General features: G+C 38.0%; 1 protein-coding gene across 1 annotated transcript in view; it reads right to left on the reverse strand.

The window, feature by feature from the left end:
* Positions 1-24,370, reverse strand: part of PTPRM (protein tyrosine phosphatase receptor type M) — a 1,041,338-nt gene that overhangs the window by 641,651 nt on the left and 375,317 nt on the right. The window contains exons 4-5 of the mRNA XM_069099664.1: positions 20,195-20,273; positions 2,522-2,637 (exon numbers count right to left, since the gene is read on the reverse strand). Of these exons, the coding sequence (XP_068955765.1) occupies positions 2,522-2,637; positions 20,195-20,273 (195 nt within the window). The remainder of the gene's footprint in view (positions 1-2,521; positions 2,638-20,194; positions 20,274-24,370) is intronic.

Genomic DNA, 24,370 nt, shown 5'->3' on the forward strand with positions numbered 1-24,370 from the left:
AAATATTGTGGAAGCAAGAAGATTTGTGTTCAAATACTACTTCTGATACATACTGCCTGAGTGACCATGGGGAAATTACTTAGCCTCTCAGTGCCTCTGACAACTCTTGAGGACAATCAACAAGTATTCAGCACTGCCTACTCACCAGCACCATGCAATGCCCTAAAGATAAAAAAAAGACAAAAAACAGTTGGTGCACCTAGGTTGCCCAGTGAATAGAGCACCGCACCTGGAGTCAGGAGGACCTGAGTTCAAATCCTGACACGTGACACTTATTAGCTGTGTGACCCTGGGCAAGTCACTTAACCCTGATTGTCTTGCCTCCCCCCCTAAAAACAAGCAAGCAAACAAAAAAACAGTCTCTGCCTTCAAGTGGCTCCCATTCTAATGAGGAAGACAAAATATTAATAACTCGGAGATATATACATATATATCACATTTATAATATGTATATATATGATTTATCAGAGTAGAATGCAATTTAAAGTGGCATCAAGTAGCTCCCATTCTAATGAGGAAGACAAAATGTTAATAACTAGGAGATATATACATATACATGTATATGATTCATGCAGAATAGATGGGATGTAATGTAAAAGGGGCAGGCATTAGCAGCTAGGAAGAATGGGAAAAGGTCTCCAACAGCTGAATCTTGAAAGATGTTAAGGAAATTAAGAGATAGAGGGAAGGGGCAGAGAATTCTACATACCAGGGAAGGTCAGCAAAAGTTAGAGAGATGGAAAATGGAGTGCCACACTGAATAGACTACAAGTGAGACAGTGTAGTTGGAGCTGTAATGTCATGAAGGGAGTAAGGTGTGAGAAAGCTGGGCAGGCAGGAATGGGCCAGATTATGAGGGGCTTTCAAAACAAATTGAAGGCTTTATATTTGATACTAGAGGTAACAGGGAAGCCCTGGAGATCAATGGACATGATACGGTCAGAACTATTCCTTTGAAAGAAGTCATTTTGGCAGTCATATGAAGGACGTATTGGAACGTTGAAAGAACTGAGGTAGGGACACCAGAAAGAAAGCTATTGGCAATGGTCCAGACAAGAGCTGATGAGAACCTGACTTAGGGTGATGACTATTTGAATGGATTGAAGGGGATGCGTACCTGATATGTTATGAGGTTATAAATGACAAGATTCAACAATTGTTTGTATATGTGGCATGGGTAAGAATGAAGAGCTGAAGATGATACCAGGTCTACAAGGATGAGTGACTGAGGAAGCTGAGAAGTGGGAAGGGAATTGAAGAAGTACCGCATGGAAAGGAAGGGCCTTCGCTGGAAGAAGGGGAGGTGCTGTGGTTTGGTAAATTAAGCAAATCGACTAATCTCACTCCTGCCCTTGATTCACTGGAGAACCATGGATAAAGCCCATTCTCTCCTGTGCTGAGGAGGGACAGAACCCACAGGCATACTATGAGAAATAACAGCAATTACCAGAAAGGACTCTTCCCATACTAATTGTTACATTTCACTGGAAAGTTGCAAATATCTCAAAGGCATTCAAATATTTTTTCCCTCACCCTACAGACTTTTTTCATGTTAAAAAAAGAGAAGGGAGAAGAGGTGGAATACCTTACTTCTTAACACCTTTCCCCATCCTCAAACCTAAATGTAACCTTGGAAGTCACCTGCAATTTGACAAAATAGTAAGGCTAAAAAGAAAAAAAAAATCCAGGTAAAAGGATCAAGAAAATTTAACAGGAAGAATAATTACATATGTTAGGCACTTTAGCAATATATATATATTTAAAGCAATCGGGGTTAAGTAACTTGCTCAAGGTTACACGGCCAGTTATTTCTGGGTCTGGTGCTGAGTATCTGAGCCCGGATTTGAACCCCAGGTTATTCCGACACTGGGGCTGGTGCTCTTACTCACTGAGCCACCTGGCTGCCCCTTAGAAACATTTTTCATGAAGACAGCCAGCACAGTATAAGGAAAAGAACATGGAATTCAAAGTCAGACAATGTGGATTCAAATCATAGTCCTGCCATATAAAATTTGTGTAACCTTGAACAAGCCATTTAATGTCTCCTGGCCTCAGTTTATTTGTATGTAAAATGAGAGGATTAGACTTGATGGCTTCTAAGGTGCCTTCTAACTCTGAATCCATGTATGAACCTAGAATCTGAGAGCAAAAGAAACTAGAGAACACAGAAAACTCAAGTACTCATAGGTAATAAAGGATGATGCAGCAGAGAGAAAGGAGAATCTCTTTTCCTTTATGCTGATTACAGCTTTGATGGAGCTGTTTCCTTGTTGTTTTGGTTTTGCTTACTGGTCCAGAGCCAAGATCTCATTGCTGTGGGAGATATGGCATTGTGGAAATTCTTTTCTATAAGTGCAGATTGAAAAGTCACCCCTTATTTGTATGCTCTAAGCAGCCTGGAAAACTGAGAGGTTAAAAGCAATTTGTCCATGGCTATAGATTTTGGGGGATCCCCCCATTTAAAAAAACACTGAAAAAAACCCATCTTACTCTAGTATTCACAAAAAATATATCACCATACCTGAAGCCAGAGTCTGTCCCCAGCAACTGTTCTACCAATGGCACTGCATTGGAAGGTAGCAAACTGCCCAGCATTGACTTCCACGTTCTGAATTCTCAGGAAGTGGGGAGTTTTGGCTGTGGAAAGGGAAGAAAAGAATAGGGAAAAATTAACACCACATATGGCTAAAGCTAATAGGTGCCTTTTTCTAGCCATCTACAATGTGAGAATTTTCATTATGTTTACCTTTGAAGGATAATGCTTTTGATGATGAGAGCTTTAAAGATTTGACTATAATTGTAAAAAGATACTATAGAAGGTTGTGATTAGCTTTGTAAATGAATAGAAAATTTAAGCATTCTGGGATACAAGCAAAGAGAAGGGAGGTATTTTATTGTTCCTGCTGTGCAAATTATCATAGCTCAGCAGTCTTCTTGTAATAACACATCTGTATTAATAAAGATTATATTGAAGTCTAATTGATGTTTTGAACAAAAACATCTTAGATATTTATACTAGCAGCAGGAAAAGAACAGTAAGAAGTTAAATGATGTTGTCAAGGAAACTTTTTAACCCAAGTGTAGAGTCACTGCATAATATATATTTTAATACAACTAATTGGTATGCAACATTGCTAGTATAATATTTTCCGGCAACCAAAAATACTATCCCCAAAGACAAACTCTGCAAAATTATGCCAGGCTGACATAGCATAGGAGTTATTTGCTGATTCTTATTTCCAATTCAAACAGTAAGACTGATTCCCAATGTTAAACCGCATTAGGACTCCAAATGTACTCTGTCTACATGGGACAGCTGTTTAAATAAGGGATAATTCTATTACATTCGAGAAGCAGCAGACCAGTTTCTGCATTACTTAGAAAAAAGACAATTCTGGAAATCAGTGATAGGTCAGCCTTTAGGTTTCAATGAGATGTCTTTGCAGTCAGCAACTCTGCCTTTAGGCTGTAGGAAGAAGGCTCTCTAATCCCTACAGAGATGGATGGTTAGAAAAAAGGAAGGGCTAAGTGGGAAACAAAATGGCAAGGAAGGATAAAGATGACAGCATCCTCTGTGGCAGACAAAAATGTTTGCCAATTACCTAGAGCCATTTTTTTAATATCCTCTACCAATTATTTTCCCACTGATCAACATACTTCTGGGTCATGTTTAGCCTATACAGCCTGGGTACGTAATGAGGGAATTATGCCTAGCCAGTATATTTCTTTTTTTTTTCCTCCCAGCCAAAACAAAGCCAAGTTTATTAAAAGTTCACCATAATGGGTAGACTGTTAAGGAGCCTCAGTATCTGTGATGCTTGTATTGGATAAATGGGCCAGAATTATCTGACACATAGTGAGTCTGTGCTAGATAATTCTCGGCCTAGCCAGTATATTTATAGGAAATAAAAATTTGTATTAGCTTAAGGAAAACATAATTTGGTGAATAACTATATTGAGGCAAAAGGGCAAACAAAAATACTGGGAGGCAGGGCATGTCAAAGCCACATGTTCCAATTCTCCAATAAACCTGTGAGCTCATTAATGTGTATATTCTTTCCCATGATGCATATCACAGTCCATCCCTGCTTACTCACAGGATGTGATTCTTGTCTCTACCCTCTCATAAATTCACACAACTTGCTATGGGCTTTCATCATATTTTTGCCACATAGCATGATGCCACTGAATTTATACATGCTTTCAGTTGTCTTTCAAATTCACTATGTCACTGGCCCTAATCTCACTCACTTTTTCTGGTTCTACATTTCTCTGACGATAGATACTCTTTACATTACTTCTTTTGCGCCACCCTATATCTACAATACGCATTGCCTCCTGTTCACACCCACCATGCACTTCTCCATTGCCTTCTGAGTGATTCTTAATGTCAGTTCTTCAGACTGTAGCATCCCATGATTTATAGTCATACAGTATCATTAGAAGAACACATTAGTTTAAAAAATGTTTTTGTCACTGGATTCATTACAAGAATTATGTAGTTTTCCAAAGGCAATCCAGACTATTATCTAACTCTTCCTCAATTGTATGCTGTTAATAAAGCCCACATATGGAGCACCAGTTCATTGCAAAGTTGGTACCAACTAATCATGTAGTAACTGGGAGATGGAAAGTTGGGAAGGAGAAAGAGTGACATTATGGTGTGAAGAGACTTCAATGTTTCTTGGAACTTAAAACCTATTGAGTTTACCATGATTGAAGACTGTCCTATAACCTTTACAAGGAATCTTTTCATGAAATAGTTCTATAATAATACATTATTATTATAAGAAGGTCAATTCCTCTCCCTGAGTTCAATGTTGACCTCCAACATTTGCTAGTTATGTGACCCTGGGTAAGTCATTTAACCCTATTTGCCTCAGTTTCCTCATCTGTAAAAATGAGCTGGAGAAGAAAATAAGCCATTCCAATATTTTTGCCAAGAAAACCCCAAATGAAGTCACAAAGGGTCAGACATGACTAAATCAACTCAACAACAACAAATACATTTCAATCACACTGAAGGCTTCACTTCAGCATTCTCTGTTACTGACATCCAATACCACAATATTTACTTATAATCTCCATCTAGGATAAAGGACCACATGTAGAACACTGCAGTGTTTGTTAAGGGACCAGATGCATTTCATGGCCTTTTGGGTGCTAAAATGGAATGGCACCTTACATTTTTTAGAATATGGATGGATGGATAGATAGATGATAGATAGTAGACAGATATACACACATATCTATATATATATATATATAATACACACAAATATATGTACATATATATACACATCCATTCCTAAGAGGATATTAATTTTAATATATGACAGGACTATTAATGTAACCAGTTTTAAATTTTATTTATTAATAAAATCAATCAATGGTAGGTATAATCTAAAATTTTAAGAAATTAGAAATAAAGTATAATATAATAACTTCAAACAAGGTAGAATTTTATAGGGTGGGAAGACTAAAATCCTACTTTCAATTAGTGAAAATTAGGAATTGCTTTTAAAAAGCAATGGAGTATTGTTACTTTCAAATACTGTTTGTTATACATTGTTAGAGACACTCATTAAGGGAAATTATTACATCAGTGTAAAAAGCAAACTAGGACTATATTTCTCAGTGATGTGCCATAAATAGAAATTCTGATTTAGGTCATTTGGAGAGTGCCACAGTGATGCATCTTTTACAGGACCCACCCTTGCTCAGCTCGCTCCTTGTTTTTTTCTCCTGCTTTCTGCAGTCTACTCAAGAAGTTCTGAAGTCTCCATTAGAATTTTACCACAAAAGGGTTTCATAAAGATACATTCTTAAGAATGAAGAGAGTAATAAGCACAATGACCTATTATCACAGGCCTATTGCTGACAGCCAGAACGGTTTCCTTTGAGTTCAGCTAGTACACTTAAGATCATGCTTTTAAAAATGGAGAGTTATGCTCTCGCAAAAGCTGACCCTCCTCTACTGCAACATCCTTGACTGACCTTACTTCAACATCTTCTATTGTGACCACCTCAAACTTCTTTCTTAAGGAAGAAGGTTTGAAGAAAGGTCCGGATCACCACCATTCTTTGGTCTCTGGACCCCATCTTCAGCAATCTTCCCTTCCTGCAGACTCCAATTAGGTGACCTTCCAAAAGTCTCCAATCCCTATCAGCAATCTCCTGAATGTTCTTCTGAAAAATCCTCAGGGAACATCTTTGGAAATAGGACCAATTCCTCAAGTCATTAAAAAAAAAATTATATGACTATCTTCATCACAGCTTCTTCCAAATGTGACATGAAGTCCTTCACATTCCCAACTCCCATAGCCTATGAGAAGCCTGGCTGAGCATTCCCTACAACAGCTGACTGAAATCAGACTCTTCAATGAGTTGTTTAAAGCACAGATCTGCAAAGGATCCAGAGAGGAGGCCATACTTAATTGTTTCCTGGAGAGCTGGAGAGTGGTCAGTTTTAATAAGATTCAAAAGGTTCCAGAAAGCATATATTCATACGAAATGGTTCTAGACATAAATACAGCCACCTATACCATTGTATTCACCTGAAATGATGAAGGAAGCAAAAAGTTTTCTGCTTTCTCCACATAAGCCCAGAAGAACAGCATTAATCTGGCCAGAATGCATAGGCTGAATTGCAGGAGAACAGAATGATGACAAAAATAACCTGTTTTATCTAAAAATTAAGATATATGATAAACTTGTAGGGTGGATGGAAGCACATTTCGCTCCAGTACTGTCTGTGTTTATTCAATAATTTAAATTTTGCAAAAGGAATCAACAGCCTATTGAAGATATTCCTAACCCTATGAAATTTTCACCGACATCATCTTATTAGTTTTACTTTATCTCATTCTACTCTACTCCATGTATTCCATATGAGACTATGGGCCAACCCCCATACACATCTCAGGCTTTCCTACCTCAATTCCTTTTTTCCCCACAATGATCGCCATTCTTAGAATGTCCTCTACTCTAACTCCATTCACTTCTTTCCTTCCTATGAAACCTCCTTACTTCTTTCTCTTAAAACCCAGTTGAAACACCAAGTTCTTGATCATGCTTTCTGCAATACCACCAGTTAGTAACAGCACCTACTATTTCTGAAGTATCATTTTACAAGCATTTATTGAATATCTGCAATGTACAGGGCACTGTGCTAGCCTTTAGAGATATAACGATGAAAATATCTCCATCCTTACCCTCTAACCGCTTATAATCTACTAGGGACAGAAGCAAATAAGAAATTTAAGAAGGATAAATATAGTCTTACACTCATTTTTAAAATCAACTCGGATAATTATAAGACTGAGGAGCGACCAGATAGCATTTTTCTTTAAAAAGAGAGGATTGCACATTCCATATAACTCAATGATGTGATATGGTGGTTAAAAAAATAATGTGATATTGGGCTGTTAAGAAAGGCATAATATACAGAAAGAGGGAAGTGATAGTTCCCGGTGAGCCTAAAACTGGACTATTGTGGTTAGTTTTTGGCACCACTGTTGAGGAAGAATATTGATAATCTGGAGAACATCCATGGGCAGTTTTTGACATAAGATGACTGGCTAATGGAATCAAGGAAATTTATCATGGAAGAAAGAAGATATACAGAGGACATGACAGATGTCTTTCAAGACCTGAAGGGTCATCAGATGGAAAACAGAGATACTAGGGTATGGCCAGGCACATTTACATTATTACAGAAGAAGACCCTGTGGAGCAGGTAGAATTTTAAGAAGGGAGTCCACAGTCTCCTTTCCATAGGAGATGAAATTTCAAGCCATATGGTAATTAGGCAATACTGCTAAAAGTGGGACCTACCACACTGATAGCAAAGGGTTTGAGGTTTGGGGTTTTTTTATTTGCTTGTTTCTTTTAAGGTAACAGAAAACTTTGCACTGGAAATGAGTTGGGTAGTCACACAGACATTAAAAAATGCAGTATTTTAACTTTTCTGACCTGATGCGTTCTTCAGCCCATGAAAGCTGCTTCATTCAAAATTTAGGTGCAAATGCATGGGTAGAAAAAGAAGAGAAGGAAGAGGCAAGGTGTTCACTAGAAGTAGAAGGAGAACCAGGACTACCAATGGCATCCTGGCTCTGTGCCATGCAATTGTTAAGCAAACCTGCCTTTATGCCGATTGCTTATATGGTGTCACTCATTTATACAATTCAGATGTTTAAGATGGTCACTAATAGGAGAGTAGAGTAGACAGCATTTGACTGATCTGAAAGGGCAGATGGAAGCAATAAATAGAGGTTGAAAAGAATCACATTTAGGCTCATGACAAGGTAAAATTTCCTAATAATCTGAGTTGACCAAAGGAGAATGAATGTGCTTCCTTGAGATGTACTAGGTTCCTCATCAGTGGAGGTCATCAAGCAAAGGATAGGAAGTCAGATGACACTTATACTATATAAGGGAGTCATATTCAAGGTCTAGATTGGATACCCTCATAAATCCATTCCAGATCTGAGATATTTTGGGTAGAGGGGAATGAGCAATGGGTATGAAACATGTAAATAAGTATAGCATAGGACAATAGAGTGTGGAAGCAGCAAAAGAACTAGGAAAATGTGAAAGAGAAACATTCCGAGGGGTTTGGACTTTACATCACAGGCAGTAAGGATTTATTAGTGGTAGAGTTAGGTGCCTGGGTCTGCATATAAGAAAGATGACAAGTAACAGTCCTCACGATGGCTACAGAGGTGAGAAACTGGAGGCAAGAGAATGGTTAGAAGGCTATTATAATAAAATGAGAGGTAATAATGACCTGGACGAGGGCAGTATACATAGAATAAAAATAAAACGAAAAGATACCCACTAAATACAGCATAAAGAAGATTTATGTTCTAAGATCCATTAGCCTAATGACTTCTATGGCACTTCTGCACCCCTAAAATGGTATAATTAATGTGAGAGCTATGACTAAGGTAAAATCAACAGGATTTGGGAACTAGCTAGACGTGAAGTCTGATGCAGAAAGTCAAAGTAACTCTAAACTTCCTGGCCTAGAACAGTGTGATAATGTTAATGATGGTGTTATGATGAAGGACAAGTTTTGGGAAGGAAAATGATGATCTCTCAGTTTTGACTGAGGAGAATTTGAAAGGCTGCCGAGACAGATAGGTATCAGTGTTGAGCAGGCAGCTGGGAATGGGGATCTAGAGCTCAGGGGAGAAATTAATGCTGTAATATAATAAGGAACTCACATTTCAATAGCACTTTCTGGTTATAAAGCATTCTATATGTATCATCTTGTTTCACACACAACAAAGAGGTATTATAAGTAACGAGCTCATGTATGTAAAGCACTTTGGAACTCTCAGTATGCTATATAAATATCAGCTCTTGCTATTATTGTTATTATAAGTAATCATTCACATTTATTTATATCATGCATTAAGGTTTACAAGACTTAGTTTTATATAAAAAAAAAGCAAAAAAAAAATCTGGAGTCGTGAGATCTGGAGTATAATTCTGGTGGATTTTGTTGCAATAATTTAAGCTTCTTAAATCTTAGGTAAGAAGAGTGGAAGTTCATAAACGTTTCTATAGAAGTCATTATTGTTTGTCCTTCATTCCTGAACAGGACTATGGCATCAGGAATGTGATGCCATGACATGCAAGTGAATTGGATTTGAGTGACGGAGGGCTGTGAAGTCACCAGCCTCACTCTCTCCTCCAGAGACATCTGGGTCCAGTGGCACGATATAGATCAGGATGACAAGAGATGGCCCCATGTGCAGTGGGGTACCTGGGCCTTTTTGGTATAGTGAATAGAACACTGGTCCTGCAGTCAAGAGAACTGGAGTTCAAATTTAGCTTCAGATACTTATAGAAGTTGCTGAGACTCCAGAGGATGGAGTGGAGAGTAAGACTGAGTCAAATGCTCAAGTCACTGGAAGACAGTGGCAAATTATCATAAACTCTGGAGAGTCAGGAGACGCAGTGGCTTGAGTACTGGCCCTGGAATCAGAAGGACCTGAGTTCAAATACAGCCTCAGACACTTATTAGCTACATGACCCTGAAGCAAGTTGCTTCACCCAGTTTGCCTCGTTTTCCTCATATGTAAAATGAATTGGAGAAGGAAATGACAAACCACTCCAGCATCTTTGCCAATGAAATACCAAACAGAGGCATGAAGAAGGTCACAAATAAAACAATTCAACAACAACAAGTCATGCTATAGAACTTTCTGCTCTCTGAACAGCCTACACGTCTGTTTCCATTTCTTTGCTTACGGTGTTCCCTAAATCTAGCAAATGTTCCACCTCTCCACTCCCCTAAGCCATGCTTAGTCATCCATTAAAGCCTAATTCAAACGTTACATCCCATGACAGTGAACAGCATACTCAGCTTAGGGTTTGAGGAAGACCTGGGCTCAAAATTCTAGCTCTAATATTCATAAACTCAGTGATCTTGCAGTTACTTAGCCCCAATTTCCCATGTGTAAAATGAGGTTTTAAAAAAAACCCTTTTATTTCTTTGGTTTAGTTCCAAAAACAGAGACAGACAGACAGAAAGAGAAACAGGGACACTTAAACACAGAGAATATTTGTCATTTTTTAGAAAGAGAAAGAGAGAAATAACCTCTTTTTCTCTGTGTCTAAGATAGAGAGGGCACTTTGTATATTTTAAAAGCATTATATAAATATCACTGATAATGATAATAAGGATGTCTTTAACTTTCATGATTTCCTCCACTGGCAAAATTGCGTTTTGTACCTAGTAAGTAACTATTTGTTACCTAAAATAATTATTTAAGATTGTAATTACATTTGTTTTTATCTGACTCTCCTGCTAGACTGTAAGTCCCATGAGATCAAAGCTTTCTTTTCCAAAGTGCCTTGTACAATGAACATAGGTATAACACCGAGGTAATTTTCTACTTGTATATGGAATCCCCAGCAAAGTTACTCTACGATCAAGGAACACTGTGGGGTTCTGCATCTGTTTAAAAAAACACAGTTCTTAAATGCTCTAATTCACTATTGATCAGAGAAATGCAAATCAGAACAACTCTGAGGTACCACATCTCACCAGTCAGATTGGCTAAGATGACAAAACAGGAAAACGACAAATGCTGGAGAGGATGTGGGCAAATTGGAACGCTAATGCATTGCTGGTGGAGTTGTGAACTGATCCAGCCTTTCTGGAGAGCAATCTGGAATTATGCCCAAAGGGCTATAAATAATGTCATACCCTTTGATCCAGCAACATCACTCCTAGGGTTATATCCCAAAGAGATGATAGAAGTGGGAGAAAGACCCATATGTACAAAAATGTTTATAGCAGCTCTTTTTGTGGTGGCAGAGAATTGGAAATTAAGGGGGTGCCCATCAATTGGGGAATGACTGAACAAGTTGTGGTTTATTCATGTTATGGAATACTATTGTGCTATAAGAAATGAGGAGCAGACGGACGGTCTTCATATTTACCTGGAGAGGCTTATACAAACTGATGCTGAGTGAGAAGAGTAGAACCAGGAGAAATTTGTACACAATTACAGATACAACGTATGTGTGATGACCAGCTTTGATAGACTGGACTCCTCTCAGCAATGCAGTGATATAAGTCAATCCCAAAAGACTCATGATGGAGAGAAATATGTGCATCCAGAGAAAGAACTAGAAAGAACTGAGTTTATATCCAGGTGGAAGCAAAATACCTGATCTTTTTCCTTCTCTTCTTTGGTTTTATGGCCTCTTTACCATTTTTCATTACAGCTGATACAATCTGTCTTTATAACTTGACTAATGCGTATTGTATTTACAGATCCTATACTTGACTATAAGCCGCCATGGGGGGAGGAAGGGAAGGAGGGGGACAAAATGTGAAACTCAAGGAATTGTGGAATTGAATCCTGGAAACTAAAAGGAAACAAACAAATTAATTAAAAACAAATAAATTTTAAAAATAAAAAAATATTTTCTAATAAAAAAATAACACAGTTCTTGAGTCCCTAATGATGAAGTTACTTTCACCACTCATCCATAAGACATACCAGTTTTCCAGAAGACATACCAGTCCTCCAGAAGACGTACTCAAAGGCAATTAATAAAATAACATTTTTAAGGAGAAATTGAACATATCCCCTCTGTAAACCTGGCTTAGGGTTTCCCACAAATGTCCAACAGGAAGAATAGACATTCTTAGGGAACACATGTGAAGGGACACATAGAGAATACATCTGGCCTAGATACATGAGTGAAAGAGCAACTCATAACGCCAGTGCAAAGTTCTTAATACTTTCTGATGATGTCATCATGCTCCTTCTCTCTTCTGAACATGGTATATAATCTAGTCTAGGTTTATAATCTCTGCTGGGCCTAGAATCAGGATGATCTGAGTTCAAAATATGCCCTTACTAGCTATATGATCCTGGATAAACCACTTCACCTCTGTTAGGTTCATTTTTCTCATCTATAAAATTATCTGAAAAATAATAATAACATGTTCCTCCCAGGGTTGTGGTGGGGATAAAATTTTATTTATTTACATTTATATATGTATGTATACATATATGCATATAAACACACATATGTATATGTGCGTCTATACATTGTGTATTATACTATATATGCATCCATCATTATATATTACATATAGCATATGATATACACATATGTATATATGCATCCATACACAGATGTATTCTCTATGTGTGTCCCTTCACATGTGTTCCCTAGGCATGTCTATTCTTCCTAATGAATGTCAGCAGGAAACCCTAAAAAAGGTTTATAGGGGACATGTTCATTTTCTCCTTTAAAAAATGATGTTTCATTAGATGCCTTTGATTAGAACTCAATGTAATATAAGTACTACATACATAGCACTTATATGTAGATAAAGCACATGTGTGTGTATATATAGCACAAAGAGAAAGAGAGAGCATTTGGCACAGTGCCTAGCACATAGCGCTATATACATGTTAGCTATGAGGATGAGGAAGCTCTGATGGTTTTATAATCGCTGGTATACAATGCTCCCTTTGGAACACGATTGTGGAGTTCCTCTGTGCTTCCAGGTCCTGGCATTGGCTGGAGTCCTCAGCTGTGTAGCTACTTCTCTAGCATAAGGAGAAGAGAGATGAGCTCTTAGCTTAAAATCCAGAAGCTTAAGCTTCAGCTCTTTAAGTGAGATGGGCAGGCCATTCAGCAGCCCAATATCTGGCTAGTGGAACAGTCTCAGCAGTTTTTGGTTTTGTTTGGTTGTTTTTTCCACTCCATTAGGAGAGAAATATGTCAGTTCCCAGAATTTCTTTCCAGAAGAGTCTTTGACTCCAGGTACCAAGCCCTTTTGGAACACCAAACAGCCAGTCAGTTAAACAAAAGTCGCAAGCATTTAGTTTGTCTTTGAATCATGCTGTGGCTAGGTCTGAATTGCATTACATCATCCCAGATAACTAACTTACTTGGGAAAAGAAATTCCTCATAGCTTTTGTTAATTCACGATTGCCAGTGTCTACCTCCTCGAGACCATCATTATAAGTTTCCCTTTCAACAAACCACCAAGAATTGTCTGGTTCTGCAGGTTTTATTTGGCTGTTGTTTTTTTCCTCCCTTCTCCCAGATTTTGTGGGTCTCCCACAATATAAGAACAGAGGAAAAGCAAGGAAAAAATCGTGCTGGTACAGCCCAGAAATTGCCTCTACTTCCATCCTTTGTATCCAATTCCTGTCTTTACTATGCAGTTCTTCTTCTCACCCTCAGGTATTGAGTTGCCCTATACAAATGTTTGGGGAATGGATGCTGAATATCCTGAGAAAAAATCAAAACAGTGGCATGGGTGGAGACACAGTGGTAGATTTCCTAGGAGTAAACTTTATAGAAGAGGGAAGTTGCTTAGTGACAGCACTCAGGAAGGATCGAGATAGGAAAACAGAGTATGATGACACAACCTCTTGGTACTGCAAGTAGGAAAAAGTGAGAGAATTACAATAGGTAGAATGTTATCTGGCAAATTCAAGTTGGAGTTAATTTGAGAACAAGGAAGAGGCACTTAAGGGGGAAAAAGCCTGAGGATGTTATGTAATGCACTAAGATAATAATGAAGGCTCTAAAGGTTCACTGTAGGAGAGTCTCAAAAAATGAAGTCAACAAGAATAGAGACTTGGGTAAAGGAAGGAGAGAGGTTAAGCTGGATAGAGAAGAAAGTGTAGGACAAGGCAGTAGCAGTGGGCCAGGGTTTGTAAGTAAGGCAGACATACTGGAGAATGACCACTGGGAAATCATTTGGTTGGGAGAACTGTAGGCTAAATCATTTCTTTTCTATGCCACTATTTCTGGCACTATATGCCTTCCCTTTGTTTGCCTGCCACACATAGAGTCTACTAGAGATTAAAGTCTTTAATGAGAGCTTCAAGAAGAGATGAATAATAGCTTTCAAGTATACAGCACCCTTTATGGATCAGCTAGGTGGTGAAATAAAGTACTGGACCAGGAGTCGTTAAGATCTGAGTTCAAATTCAGCCTCAGATAACTGCTAGTTGTGTGACCTTTGGCAAGTCACTTAGCTCCTATTTGCCTCAGTTCCTCATCTATAAAATGGGGAAACACTGGAGAAGGAAATGGCAAACTACTCCAGTGTCTTTGCCAAAAAAAAATAAACAAAAACCCCATGGACATAACTCAACAACAACAAATACAACACCCTATATTTACAAAATCAGCTGAGACAGACAGTGCAAGTGTTATTCTCCCCCATCTATCATTGAAGCTCTGGGACAAATTCAATGAGTGGCCAACAATGACACGCTGTAAAAAGTCAGAGCCACAATTTGAATCCAGGTTTCATAATTCTGAATTTGGTATTCTTTTCATTCTACCAATCTACCTCTCTACAAGTCAAAAGCTCTTGAGAAAACAAACAAGGAAACTAAATTGTTGAGTAGACAAAACATTTCTCCAGATTCCTTTCCTTGAATTGCAAAAATAAATTCAAAATGTGACATAAGTCTCAGTCCAAACCATGAGGACTGTCTCTGTTTGTTAGAACTAAGTAGATCAGAAACAACAGATGCTGATTCTGCACAGGTAACTCCACATTTTAAGCACTTTGTGCATCTTGCTGCCACTAACATTAAAACCAACTTTATGAGGCACTCTATGGTAGTAACAGAAAAGCTACATTTTTTAATGGCATAATGCCTGCTCATAAACCTATATGAATCCTAGCAAGAGCCTTTACAATGAGTTAAATGAGCCTCTGTAATTTTGAATCAGCTTTGAAAGAACAGGTGATGGTTTCCATGTGCAAAGATGAAATATTTATGCTCCCTTAGGATTTAAATTTGATAAGCATTAAATTTTCAAAAATAATCTTATCTTATTAAGATATTTTAAGAGAAAAAATCCCTTAAATATTACCTATAAAGCTTTTAATTTACAAGGCTTTGTACTATTGCCATCCTTAAATTTTGTATATACATGCTTTGCCTATAAACATTTCACTCAGGAAAAGAGAGCTTGAGAATGCCCCTTTGCAGCAACATAAAAACCTAGAGAATAAAAAATTTGCTTTTGAACCATACATCATCATGTTCCAGAGTCAGCTTGGCAATTCTGTAGCTCTCACAGTCAATTAAGTACCTGCACTGTCATTTTCCAAAGGAAATAACATATACATAGCTCTGTCTCCTGCAGCCATACAAGTTGGGCTCTTAGCTCATGAACTATACAGTATCAGATCTCTTCAGCAGGAGAGACCTCCCAGGAATTCAGTGATGGGGTAGAAATTAGCACTCTTTCTTCACTGACTGCACTGAACTCCATGCCCCAAATCCCATGCTTAGGGAAGGGGCTAAAGAACAAGAGTTGATGTATTCCAAATGAGATGTGGAATAAAGGCCAGGACCACTTATGCTAATTATAAAGTCCCACGATACTTTTCTCAAGACTGAGGAGAGAAAGGTGTTAATTCTAGAATTCCAGCTCAGGTAATTACATTCTGCTTTCCTAAATTCCCCCTGCTGTTTCAATTCAATATGGTATTGTTCTTTTCTGCCTTTAACACCCCCCCCCAAAAAAAATCCTTTTAAAGTTCAGTCATATAAACTCCTGGTTTTGTTGATATAGGATGGCTAATATGTTCCACTTCAAAAATTATCTTCATGTTCAAAAACTCTCAGAGTTGGAAGGTACCTCAGAGTTCACCTAGTCTAGCCTCTCCCTGAACGAGAATCCCCTCTCTATCATACCCCATTAGTGGGATAAGGGAACTGTTTCCCATATTCTCTTCCATATACTGGCAGAGAAGAGAAAGGATTTAATGAAGTTTATTTAAACAAAATAAAACCCCTGGCAAGTGATATCACCAGAGGACTAAATTCTAACATCCTTATCACAGGACCTTACTTTATATGTGAATAAACTATTATAGGGTTTAAAATAAAGGTATATTCAAATTAATTTCTGAAAAGCAATGCAGTATAGAGGTGGAAAGAATGTGGGACTAGAAGGTGAGAGACCTCAGTTATAGGACTGAGTATGCCATTTTTATGAAGTGGACTAAGTTAGTGAATCTCTATATTGCATGTATATCTTTTCTCATTTGGAAGACAAGAATAATAATTACCTATTTACTATAAAAGAATCAAATGAAATAATTAGATGAAAGAACATCGAAAAGGATATTGTACTTAAACAACAATGAAACATATGGCACTTTATTTTATGATTAACATGCTATAATAATATAGCATTAATAAAACAATGAAAAACTAGAGTTATACCACAATCATTCATATTGGTGTATGAACAAAACCATTCTGATTCTGTCAATACAACAGTCATCTAGGGAAGAATGAATTTGACACAGGGTTCTCTTCAGCAGAGTATGGACGACCTTGTTACACATTCCCACAATCACACACACACACACACACACACACACACACACAGTCATTTTTGAAGAGATCACTTGAGTTAGAAGATTTCGAATCAAAGGACCTAGGTCCAAATACCACCTCTGTCAGCTTTCCTGCAAGACTGGGCAAATTACTTAACCTCCCCAGGCCTCATTTTCTTTATTTGTAAAAGAGAGAAGAGGAGTGAAACTAAATGACCTCCGAGGCCCCTGCCATGTCTAAATCTCCGACTGTGTTCCCAATAGGCACAAGACATTGTTCCGCAGGACCAAAAACCATAGGGAATTTAGTAGAGAGGTTAATGCTGTTCTCTCTGAGGCCACTGCATATAGAATAAGACTTCCTCACAAATACTCACCAACACCTGCAACAAAGACACTCTTCTAGTACTGTCCTAACCCTATGTAGTGGCAACCACACTGGCATACCCAGGATGGCTGCTAGTATAGGTTCTGAGGTCTACTGCACTAGGAAAGATAGTTGTTCAAAGGGTGAACAATATTTTTTAAAAATTATATTCAGGGGAAAAGTCAGCACCCTGAGCTTCAGAGAATATATAAGCAGAGAAATAAAGAACAACAGACATGGCTCTGACTACCTAAATCAAAGCAATATTGCTATACACTTACATACAACTCTGGATCCAGAGAGCCTTTACATCTGAGCAATCAGGAAGCTCTGAACATATATACAGCTACTCAGAATCTCAACCAGGGAATCACAAGATCCTTCTCATAATGGAACTCCCAAAGCAAAATACCAACTCAGAGTATGTATATAGTTCTCAGAGCCAGAAGGCATCACAACCCTGGTGACTCAGTCAGTGCCTAATTAGAAATTAGCAAAAGGTGTGAAAGCCTTCCTACCCAAGCCTCCCCTAAGCAAGCTTCCCTTAATGGGCTCCACATGAGGTCTATTAATGGGGGGAAGATCTAATATCCCATTAATATTACACCCTGAGGACCTTTGAGCTTCAAACCTAACTCCAAGTTTGGCTTCCTGTAAAAGAATCACAGAATTTCAAAGCTAAAAGGAACCAGAGCAGTCATTTAGTCTAATCCATTCCTGAATTAATCTCTACTAAAAATACCTGATAAATGGTCTTCTACTAAAATGACCTAATGGTTATTAAAGACCCTCAAGAACAGAGAACCCATCACTGCCAGAGGCAGGTCTTATACAGTTTGGGAACTCGAACCTTTAGGATGCCATTTTGATATCACACCTGAAAATGACTCTTTATAAATATTCTACCCATTGCTCCTGATTCTATCTTCTGGGGTTATCCTTCAGTCACCTCCAAAAAGCAAAACAGAAGCAAAAGCAAACATCCAAATTCAATCTCTTCCATATGATATTCCTTCATATTCAAAGAAAGCTCTTCTCCAGGCAGAAAAATCCTAATTTCTTCACCTAATCTTCGACCTGATATGAATTCAAGGCCTTTTGCTGGCCTGGTTGCCCTCCCCGTTTGTCTTTCAGATTATTATTGTTCTTCTTAAACTGTGAAGCCCAGAACTGAACCCACACTCCATCTGACCAGGCAGACCATGTAGGTACTATCATCATCGTATTCTTAGAATCTATGGCTTTCTTAAAGAGCCCAAAATTACATGAGGGTTTTTTGTCTGCCACTTTGTACTTGTGACTCACACTATCCTAGAGTCCAATAAAACCCTCCAATTAGTTTCAGTTAAATTTCCATCTAACCATACCTTTCTCCATCCTGTAATGAAGTTGACTGCTTATGTCCCAGCATGAGACTTTACATTTATCCATAAATATGGGGCAATGTTGGCATAGTGAATAGAGAGCCAGCCTCAGAGACAAGAAAATATTTACCTCTGATATGATTAGCCGTGTGAGCCTGGGTAAATTAGTTAACCTTTCAGTGCCCCAGCTGCCCCAACTCTCTAAGACTATACATTGTGAAGAAAGTTCAGATTTGCATCAGTGGAGGAAGTTTACTTACTAGGAAGCCCTGACAAAATTGAAATCACAGATGTTGTCTAAGGAGGAAAAAAGAAACTCATTAGATTCAGTATGTCAAGATAGTTTTAGATCCTAACTCTATCATTTTAAGTGCTAACTGCCTCTCTTAATTTCCTATCAGCTGCAAATCTGATAAGCATGCTACTTGTGTCTTTATCAAAGCCAGTGATAAAACTGCATGATGCGACATCACCAAGCACAAATAGTCTACCAGAAACCTGCCAAGTTGATATTATACCAGGAACTATTACTCTTCAAATCTAATTATCCTTTAAAGAGATGTGTGATGACCCATTTGTATACAAGTGCAGTTACATGCAGGAAGATATTCTCCATTCCTTAATCTCACTAAATGATTGACACACACATATGTACCACATCTTTGAGGCTCCTTGAAACTCCTATTAAGTTACACAGCTTTGTCTGATTCACATGGAGGATCTTTGATGAGGACTTTGCATTGTATAACTGTCTAAAGTTAAATCTCATTAAGTCTATCAGTAGATTTCCTTTACCCTTAAGCCAACTGGACTAATTATACAACACTTATAATCCTCCAGACTAAACTGCAAAACACAAGGAGTACAGTTTCAATGTCAGATTTTCACCTTGTCAAATTTTTTCCCACTTTTCATTTCAGAAATTGGTGCATAGATAGAAGTTCTGAATTACCTAGTAAAAATTCTAGAAAGGCTCTCTCTTACTCTTTATTACACACCAAATAAACAAGCCTCTAGCCCATTCATAGAGGTGGTAATTAAGTTTATGGAAAGAAACAAAGAATTTTTAAGAGTTTTGGTTTTTTTTTCTTTAATTTTATTTTCCCCATAGTAACAAAAGCCCCATGAATAACTATCATTAAGGGAATATCTTATCTTCAGTAAGTAATTTCTCCTAAAACTTTAGATGACATAGGCGAGGAGAGTATTGCTTATAAATGCAGACTTTTCTCAAGCACTGTAGATTTCTGACAATATTGCTTCACATATCCCTGTGATAAATTAGTAGATCCTTCATGAGAAGGTAGAAGCCTATTGCTGTACCCACTCAACAGTGTTCTGGTTAATTTCTTGGGATCTCAAGGTTTATAAATACTGTGTGAGCAGTTTATACAGTTCTGCAGTGAATTTTTCTGTCAGAGACCACAAAGGAAAGCCTACCATCTACTCATATCAACCCAGCAGGTGGTTCCCATGATTTCTTCAAAGGGGACATTCAGGCTCAGTTGTTTCAACACTAAATCTGTATTTTGACATGTTCTAATACCCATATAGGAAAACAATGGCAAGTTTTCAAGTAAATTCAAAGCAACTTACTACATGGATGTCCTAACACCTTCACTTCGTCAATAGCTAGGTAGCCATAATGTCCCGAAGTTACCACTTCAAAAATTACCTGAAAAATGAAGAAAGATTTTCATTAGCAGTCACGTAAATTTAATGATCTGCTTGCATCATTAAAAAGGTCTTTAGACATAGAGTCACAGGACATTAAGTTCAAGTGTTGAGACTTCTATTTAATAACTGTATAACCCTTGGCAAGTTAGAGAAGCAGTTTTGTAGAGTGGATAAAGAAAGTTCTAGGGGAGAATCTTGCTCCTAATCTAGGAGAGATTAAAACAGGTCACATAATTTGAAAAGCATCTTCATAGACATAATATATGCACCCATGGAAACAGATAAAATCAATAAAGAAAAATATTTCTTTATTATTTATTATATTATTATATATTATATTATTATATTATATTATATTATATTATAATATATATTATATAATATATAATATATATTATAATACAATATAATAATTATATTATTATATATTATATTATTATTATTATAAAAAATCAAATAAAGAAAAAAAGAGATGTCTCAGGAGGCAGCCCTGGGGAATACTCATTTTAGAGGGGGCAGGAAGTAGTTGATCATCCAAAGAAGGAAACCATAGAGAGATTAATTAGGTAAGAAGAGTATAATACCAGATGCCACATTAAGAGAGGCAAATGAGCGAGTTCATGTTAAATATAAAGCCAAGCTTGAGCAGCTTTCCAGAGGACTGCTGCTGTGAACAGCTTTCAAGGTTCTGATTACATAGTATAGCAAACTCCCTATTTATTCAATAACAACTCAGAATAAAACATTCACAGAAAATCCAGGTACAGCATTCACAATGTTACAATTTATCACAGAATATCAAAATACAGTATTCACCATGTCACAACTCAACAACTTATCACTAAAATGGCCACATAGTTTTCACCAAAGGGGTCACAAAGTTTTCAACAAAGTACAATCATTAATAACTCAACCATTTAGTAACTCAATCATTTAGTAACTCAATCATTCAATCATACCTAATTCCATCAGTTTTAAGGAGAAGAGCTCCTTAATCATTACCTCACTCATCCTTAAGGAGGCCTTGCCTCCTGGGTGAATTTAAGTTACAATATCAATCACTACTTGGTATTCTCTTAAGGGGTAGTGGAAAATACACAGGCCATCCACCCCTAGGTCACAAGTAAGTTACAATTTTATCAGTCATTACTCAGTATCCACAGAGAGGTCTTTTCATCTTGACTGGAGGCAGGTAGCTCCCACCTGAATCCACCAAACTGTCACCTGGGTTCAAAGGCAGACAGCTCCCAGCTCCTTGAAGTTCCCACTCCACACTGATGCTCAGTGTCCAGTCCATCTCAAATCCTTCACAATCTCTGTTGCTGGGAAGAGAAAACTTAACAAAGTACCGACACCACAGCCATGACAAAGAGACACAGAGCCACGGAAAAAGTACCAACACCACAGTCGTGCTTCCTCTGGTAGCTCCAGCTGGCCCTCGGAAGTCCTCAGTGGCTCCAGCTGGCCCTCAGAAGTCCTCAGCAGCTCCAGCAGGCCCTCGGAAGTCCTCAACAGCTACATTTCAAAATCAAAATCACTTTCTCCACAGAAGTTCCAGTCCAGGGCAGCAGCCCAGCCTTCAGATGCTCGTTGAGAGAAATTCTCTCTCTCTCTCTCTGGCAGCAGCTGCTCTGCCTCCAGATGCAGGTCCCAAGAAGTTCTGACTGTCCAGCTTGTGCTTTCTTTAAATATGATATAGCTCCTCCCTGTTCAGCCCCTTCTTGTTAAGTTGGCATCAGGGGATCATACCTTCTGTTTCTTTAACAGAGGCTTAATTTGAAACTAGGTGCTAAGTACCTCTCAGCTTTTCAATACAAAGGGATCTTCAAATCTCATTCCATTACATTATGTATCAACAGACAAATCTGACAAATTACCATCAAAACAGACAGATAAAGTACCAGGCACCATAGCCATGCTTCCTCCCAGTTCTCCCCTCTTCTCATTTCTCAGTTCTTCTCTGTTCTCCATTCTGCCACCACAAGTTCTTTCTCCATTCTGTTTCCAATTCGTAGAATTTCTCATAAGTTTTCAGGAACCTAGCAGTTCTCTTTCTCTCAGCAATTCTGGCTCTCTAGCTTGGGCTTTTCCTTATATGTGGTACTAGCTCCTCCCTGTTCTGTTCCTTCCTGTTATATCAGCAACTTCCTCCCACTGTGGGATTCACGAAGTTCTGGATCTTAATACCTGATGCAATTATAAACTTGAAACAAGGTGCTAAGTACCTGTTTGATTGCCAATACAAGGGGAAGGAAAGATCTTCAAATCCCCATTATCATTACATTAAGGAAGCAGAGATCTTGAGTACAAATGATTCTTACCAGGAGTTTGTCAGGGAAAGGGAAGAGACTTACTAGTTATTTAAATAACCCTGAGCAAATTATTGAACATCTGCTCATATTTTTAAATTTTTTACTTTTATAAAATATTTTATTTTCCCCCAATTACATGTTAAAACATTTTTAACATTTTTTAAAGTTTTGAGTTCCAAATTCTATCCCTTCTCCCCCTCCACCAACCTTGAAACACTAAGCAACACAATGGAAGCTATACATGTCTCACATTTTTTAAAACTGTAAAATGAAAATAATATGGGATTTATCCCCATATGATTTTTATGAGTGTAAAATGAGATACAACATGCAAAGTATTTTGAAAATCATAAAGCGATAGTCAGCTACTACTAACTGGTTAAAGTAGAACTTGATTAGAGTTATTGTGAGTAGCAAAAGACATCATATGAGTGAAGCATTTTTATTTATAAAGTGTTACTCAAATGGGTAGCTAGGTGCTACCGTGGACAGAACACTGGTCTTGGAATCAGGCAAGACTCTTCTTCTTGAGTTCAAGTCTGACCTTTGACACTTACTAACTGTGGGACCATCAGCAAGTCACTTTATCCTGTTTGCTTCAGTTTCCTCATTTGTAAAATTAGCTGGAAAAGGAAAAGGCAAACCACTCCAGTAACTCTGCCAAGAAAACCCAAATGGGGTCACAGAGTTGGACACAACTGAAATGACTGAACAACAAAATAGATCAAGACGGAAATTTCCTAAATATTATTCCTATTATTCCCCAGCAAAGACAGAAGAGGTTTCCTGGCATTTCTTCCATAACCTCCTAGATTTCCATCTGCCTCCATTCCTTTTCACTCTACCATAGCCATTCCTGGGAATGGTCCTATCTTAGATATCACTATCACAAATAACTGTGCTATGGCCATGATGGTAAAATATGAAAACCCCCTGGCAAATGAAAATATACAGTCACTCTATCTTTCACTCTCCTTCACTTCTAATTTATTCTTTATCCTCATGGAAACACCCAGACTCAAGGCTCACTTTTCCCCCTTCACAATCTTGATCCTAACTGATTAAACTACATATTACCCTCTGTAATGTAATGCCAAAAGAAGGCAACTTCCCAAGGTTCAGAATACCAGCATAGGTGCTCTCCATTTTATTCAGTGGCAAACCAAGAACAGAGAAGATCAAAACATGACATCATTCCAAATACAGCATTTACTAAGTGTGATTAAATAATCTCCAAGTACTACCCCACCCCAGGACCTTCCAATCATTCAATCAATTACAAAGTCTCTGTTCTAAATACTTCTCCACCCCTAGGCTATACCTTAATTAAGTCCACCACAAAGCCTCTCTTCTCAAATGGAGATTAGTTTCCAAACATAGGTAAAGTACCTTCATTTGTCAATCACAGAACACAATAAGGTCAAAAGTTCCCCACCCCCAGGATCACAATTGAATCTACCCCAGAGTTACATCAAGTTTAAACACAGCACTTAATACCCAAATGGAGGTCTTTTCTTCATCTTGACACGAGGCAAGTTCTCAGCAATCTTAGTTCCTGGGGAGACAAGGCTTAGCAAAGCCACAAGATACATTGCCAGTCCCTTCATGAATTTATCCTCTGTCTGTAGAACAGTCCTAGAACCCCTGAACACATTAGCAAAGCCCTCTCCCAGGATTTCTGTAAACATACAACAAGAAAATCCTTCTTCAGGGCTTCTGAACCAACAGAAAGGCTCCCAGACCCCTGCAACAACAGTACTGTCCCTCACCAGTGGACAGTATT

This window comes from Petaurus breviceps, unplaced genomic scaffold (genome assembly GCF_028583685.1).
Source record: "Petaurus breviceps papuanus isolate PSGF00001 unplaced genomic scaffold, PetGlider_PUasm1.0 38, whole genome shotgun sequence".
Taxonomy (NCBI): domain Eukaryota; kingdom Metazoa; phylum Chordata; class Mammalia; order Diprotodontia; family Petauridae; genus Petaurus; species Petaurus breviceps.